At 40.1% G+C, this 6,186-nt stretch overlaps 1 protein-coding gene across 2 annotated transcripts in view; it reads left to right on the top strand.

The window, feature by feature from the left end:
- The window catches only part of LOC103479751 (guanine nucleotide exchange factor VAV3-like), a 64,268-nt gene that overhangs the window by 37,096 nt on the left and 20,986 nt on the right, over window positions 1-6,186 (top strand). For both annotated transcript variants that reach the window (XM_008434379.2, XM_008434380.2), the window contains exons 18-20: window positions 622-644; window positions 1,645-1,669; window positions 3,500-3,630. In XM_008434379.2, coding sequence (XP_008432601.1) covers window positions 622-644; window positions 1,645-1,669; window positions 3,500-3,630 — 179 coding nt within the window. The remainder of the gene's footprint in view (window positions 1-621; window positions 645-1,644; window positions 1,670-3,499; window positions 3,631-6,186) is intronic.

Genomic DNA, 6,186 nt, shown 5'->3' with positions numbered 1-6,186 from the left:
ATCCATCCATCCATCCATCCATCCATCCATCCATCCATCCATCCATCCATCCATCCATCCATCCATCCATCCATCCATCCATTTTCTTGCACCCTTTTTCCCTCAGTGGGTCGGGAGGGGTGCTGGTGCCTTATTGCAGTTCCATGCATTTATTTTCTGAATTGCAGAAGGCAGAAACGCGGATGCTTTACTCTCACCATTTTCAAATTAATATATGTAAATGTAACATTAACCCTGAACACTTCTTTCTCTCCCAACGTCGTATTTCACTTCACATTCTGTATAAGAAAAGTGCCAAATAAAACACATTTTCTCCCTACTTTTGCAGCTTACGACTAACAAAAAAAAGTATTTGCTGAATTTTAATGCTGCGACTGTAACAGCCTCGTGTGTGTGTGTGTGTCTCCAGACTGGTGCTTTTAGGTACATTACCCTCACGCAGTTCACACACAGCTAAAGCCAGCTCAGGAGTCTGACAAGCTTCCTCTCCGCTGCGGTTTTTATGCATTCAGAGGCATGATAAGGGCCACCAGAGGTTGACAGTTGAGGTTGGATGTCAAGAAGCCACCATAGTCTAATATTGTATTCCTCTCACTGTGTCTGTTTCCCACCTGCCTGCAGATCCTGTCAAGCTGAGGCCCAAGGTAAGACCTGATCTGTTTCTCTTCTTCGACTTAAGACATCTTAGCTAACGTAACGATTCAGGCATGAAGCAGCAGCTGGACTCTTATTTTGTCTGTGGTTGGAAAGATAACGAAGGCTTTTGCTGTTAACATCAACGAAGCTACAGGTGACCTTGTTATTGCAGTTTTAACTTCACTCCTTTTGTGGGATGAAGTTGATATGAGATGTGTTTTTTTAAAATAATAACTGTCTCATTTCATGTTTAAATTTAGGGTGTTTTTTTTTTGTTTTTTTTCTTCAGAAGTTTCTACTTTTTGTTTTTCCAGATTAGGTAAATAAAGTGTTGCTAAAATAAAAAACTGCTATTAAAAATTAATTTGTATCATAAACCAAACAGGCATTGTGAATTGTGAAAACAAAATGTAATCGCTGTTTGTGTTAGACGCACAATGAATGGTCTGTTTATCCATCTATCCGTTCATTCACTATATTTCATTTATATTTAATGAAGAGAGTGGCCTGGGAAGAGCTACTGCTTTTAACACTTTCAATTCAATTCAGCTTTATTTATATATGGCCATTTCACAACACATGTCATCTGAAGCCTTCATCAAAGTGATTAAAAAACAGTTTCCCATTCAAGAAAATCTAGCAGATTGAATTGAGTTTTTTTTTTTTTTAAATCTACTACAAACTTATAAAATCCCTTATTGGTAAGAAAAGCCAAAACTGAACGACCTACCAGCTCACTGAATCAATAACAGGTTTTTAAATCGTTTGCTGTTGGCAGAAAATTGTAGATATTCTCAAAATTTTACCCTAAAACTAAACAAAATACTCTTGGCCTTTATCATTGGTGCTAAAATGGCTAAATCACTTAAACAGCGTAAACCGTCAACATGATTGTGTGACTCATTTCTCATGTCAGTCTGATCCTGTGCAGGCACAACGAATATTTTACCTCTTGCTATTTTGTTCTCTTTCTTTCTCTGCTTCTTTCCCTTCTTTCACAATTTACAGGAGAACACAGCACCGCCAGGCCCAGGTCAGCATGATTTGACCACTTGAGCAAGTTTGTTAACCTGCAGAGGGCTTCACATATATATATTTTTTAATCGTTTCATCTCGACCTTGTAGCAGAGAGTTTAAGAACGATTGAAATAACTGATACAGTTTCAGTCATGGAACTCGAGCATTCAGGAAATATATTCAGGATTCTATTTTCTCATAAGTCCGGCCACGAATCAGCTCTCTTCTGGAGCAGAATATCCAATTGACTTAGACATTTAACAACTTTTAATGACCAGATAAAAGTATGAGCAAGGGATCGTTAACCAGAGCCAGAAAGAAAGCCTCTTTCCTGGTGCTCGCCATGGTGCCTAAACCCTTGATCGCATTGAGATGAATTGGAGTGGGTGGAATGATTATGAGAAGCACGCAGGAGAAATACTGGAAAAGAAATGCAGACTCGCTCCCCGAGCAATCCGCGGTGCCTCAGCCTCGGCTGCTGAGCCGAGCGAGCCTTTGTGATAAATCAATTTCCATAAGGGGGTTTATGAGGAAGACAGCCGTGCTTATTGTTCTTATTAAAAACATGAATGCGAGCTATTCCATTCATCTGAGGTCACAGTCAGCTAATAGTTTCCTGAGGCTGGTTTGCAGGGGAGCGGGAGCTGGAAGGGTGATCTGTCTGAGGCGGGCTAGATGTGTGAGTCAGCGGAGAGTAAGTGGCTGTGTCTTTTAAGTTGGCAGGGGTGTTTAGTCTTTGCCTCAGCCCCATGCTTGTGGCTGTGTTGGCTCTGCCGTGCAGAGGAAAGATTGGTGCGCCACCTTTCAGGATTCAAAGAGATGGATTTCCTGTGACGGTAAATTGGTGCTTTTAGGGTGGAAACCTTTTAAGTGCTTCAGATCTTAAAAGACCTGGGAAAGAGTTGAGGATGAAACCAGTCAATTAAAAGCGACGGAATAATTTGCGCTGGAGAGAGAATAGAAAGAATTTAGTAAATGATCATCTCAATAGCTTTTGATATGTTATCTTTGTTCTGCTGAGTATCGATAGGCACAGTCAGTTACATTTTGCCTGATGCAAAATGTAACTGACTGTGCCAAAAGGTTTTGTATAAAAATGTTGAAGAGTTCTCCTTTTAGGGACGTCCTGACTGGGATTTTAGTTTTGGTCCAGATACAGATCCAAGTCATTTAAAAGTAACCATTTGCAGACCAGTGTCAGTCTGATGTTTCATCAAAACCTGCATTTAAAGTCCAGTAAAACAAAACACTGCATTTCATCAGTATAACTACTGAAACAGGCGGTTATAAGTGTTTGCTCCCTAACCCCCCCTCAGATACTGGGGATCTTGACAAAGGGGAAAAATACTGGCAGGCTGCCCATCTTCTCCTCATGGCCTGATTACTTACAGATTATTACAAGAAATCACTTTAGTAGAACCGGCTACTAAAGTAGCATGATTTGACCACTACTAAAGTAGCCGGTTCTACTGTGACGTATTTATTTAAGTAAATAAACACGTCACAATCCTGATCTAAAAAAATAAAAGTTTTTTAGATCAGGATCTCTTTAATGTTTTAGGATTTTTAAAATAATTTTCAGGACTTCTGAATTGCGAGGATTTCATACTTTGAAATATTCTGTAATATATCCTTTTTTTTTGTCTTTTTCAATAGTTTTTTTTAATCTTAGTAGTTCTCTTTATAATATGTACTAACTTACATTATTTGACTGGATTTTTTCTGATTTCGTGCAGAAAAGTAGCCTTTATTACTCATTGTGACATTCCTCTACTTTGCCTTCATATTACTCTGAACTAAAAGCAGAGAACGTGGAATCTGACTGTTTGTGCTTCCTGCCTGCCAGGTTTACCGAGGATGATTGTGATCAGAGACTACAGCGGCATCCCCAGCCCCCTGTGTGGGCCCCCACTAAGCATTCAGGCAGGGGATGTAATTGAGTTGATGTTTGCTGACCTGCACAGCTCCTGGTGGCAGGTGTGTGTCACAGTCTCCTCATTCCTGTTTCATGTCCACATCTGTGACTTTATGAAAAAATAATATGTTCAGACTCACTTGACTGGTAAGACACATGAAATGTCTTTCCACTAACACTGGTTTAAATGTGTTTTGCATTTTAACTCCATCGTTCCACTTTGAGACAAGCGAAATCGGTAGACTATTAGCAAGATGTCAACGTAGCAACTGCAATGGTTTATCTTTTGTGGCAGCTTTCTTCCTGATGAATTGCTGATTCTGTTTGTGGCTGTTCATCAGACTCTCTGTGCTGCCTTATGAGGTCAGCTACCATCAGAACTACCACATGAACTCCACTGGACTCCAGCCACCTTACAGATGGGATATCTGTCCTTTCTGTCACTGCTTAGATTGAATCAGAGCCATCGGATGATCTAACCAATTAGTGACTTCAGTTGATTAATTAGGTGACACGATGAAACTACAAACCCTTTACTCCGCCCCCAGGATGTTTTACTGCTTATTTGCCACTTTGTGCTCCGGCAAATTGTGCAAACCTCTCACGACGTCAGCCAGCAGTTCAGGGTCTTTGACCTTATCTATTTTTGAAAAGACAGAGTTATCTGTGGTCTGTTGGCAGCCTACCTCACTGCTTCCAGCTCTGTTTTATGGTGACATCAAAGCCTCATTCTCCTTCTGGTGCTGCTCCAATCAGAGCAACCTTTGCCAGCAGCCCGGCTGGGAGTGGGCAGTTAGCCCGATTTCTGATGCCCTATGATTCTCTCCGTTGTGTCACCGCACGAGTTGGAGGACGAGGACATGAGTGCCAGGAGACTTGTTGTAAGCTGGCTGAGTAGCAACCAGAATGTCATGCCCTAGAACTGATGGCACTGCATTGTTTGCTACCATGGCAACGGTGCATGCTGTAAGAGCATAATCGGAGCAATAAGGTGGTGAAACACATTTCTGCGTATACGCCTGCTGCATAATGATACCGGGAGCTGCCTAGCTAAAGGTTAGCAGTGGTAGATGTGTGTTTTTCTAGTCCCAGACAGACTTATTACCACAGACAATAATGKTTTTTTTATTTTTCTAAATATTTACTAATTAAATTTAGTCTTGCCACAAATTTTYAATCAGATTTAGGTCTGGACTTCAGCTGGGTGTCAGCCATTTGTCATAAATTGGTGTTGAGAAGGAGACAAGAGGTACGCAGGTGAAAGGAAACTGTCCTTATCAAAATCAAGAAAATTGTAGCTGTGGAGACAAAGACACATAAACTGGAATTCCAAAGAGAATTCCTTCATAAATTCATAAATTCTCTTTGGAAATCAAGGGAGATAATTGCGGAGCCTTTGGCATGTTTGTGCAAAGCTGTGTCTTTGCCCTAACCAAAGGATCATGGGAGATTTAAGATAGAAATAATGAAACTATATAAACGCCTTCTTGTTTTAAAGGAAGGATGATTCTAGGGGGCTACTTGTAACTTCGGAGATAATAAATCATTTATCCAGCCATGAGTGAGCTCATGATGAGTCGCTGTATGACAGAGTTGCAGTGTTTCCCAGGGCCGCATGTTTAACAGCTGCACACAACTAATAACTCCACAAGATGGTAATCAGCTCTGGAAAGCAAATTTAAACAGTCTGCGGCTGAGAACGTTTAATGTGAAATTACACTTTGAGTAATATATAAAGTAAATTTTGTTCTCAATTCATTTCCTTATGAAGTTTTGTTGTGATTTTGAAACACGATTCAAACTGGGAAACCCGGCGTTCCAGTCCAGGCGCTTTCCCTGCTAAGTGTTTTTTACACCAGGACCTTTCAGTAGGACATCAGTGACATATGAAGTTCAGCATAGCCCACGGTGAAGCGCCTCTTCAGAAATACCAAARGCAAGATGGGTTTGCCATAGGTCAGCTGGAGGAATTCTGTTACACAGGCTTGTTGAAAGTTTACAAAATTTGACACAGATGCACAATTTTGAACTAATTGGATCCAGCTCTGCTAAAACGTGTCTGTTGAGGATTGCATTTGAAAACTGTTCAATTTTAATAGCAGGTCGCAGCATTTTCAGATACTATTTGAGACAGCAACGGCATTTCAGGATTTGCCTTTGTCCTCCATCTATTCATGAATGCTAACACTTCTGTGGGGAAGATAAGATACTTTTATTAGTCTCCCATGGGAGAAATTTGTCTTGGAAGCAGGTGAAAAACTGCAATACAACAATAAAAGCTCACCCAAAARGACAGTAACCATAAATAAATACATAAAACCAAAGATATGTAAATAGTGATAATTTCCAGCTGATGGAATTGTTCAGTCCAGAATGGTAACACTGGGATTGGCAAGCATGCATGTACACAGGCTYGTGCCAGTGTTTCATAAAATGAATTCACATAATTTAAAGATTGGTTGCTTTTACATATTTTTACATAAATAAAAAAAACACAGTTATTTAAAAAGCAAAAATCRATTTTGACAAAAACAATCAAAAATATGTCCATGTAGCCTGCAAATTCAAACTGCTTTATTTGGATCCCAGCTACTAGCAGTGGCAATGAACTAAAAAAA

Source organism: Poecilia reticulata, linkage group LG17 (assembly GCF_000633615.1).
Source record: "Poecilia reticulata strain Guanapo linkage group LG17, Guppy_female_1.0+MT, whole genome shotgun sequence".
NCBI lineage: Eukaryota > Metazoa > Chordata > Actinopteri > Cyprinodontiformes > Poeciliidae > Poecilia > Poecilia reticulata.
The sequence above is the reverse complement of the archived record's forward strand: the minus strand, read 5'-3'. Positions and strand labels throughout refer to the sequence as shown.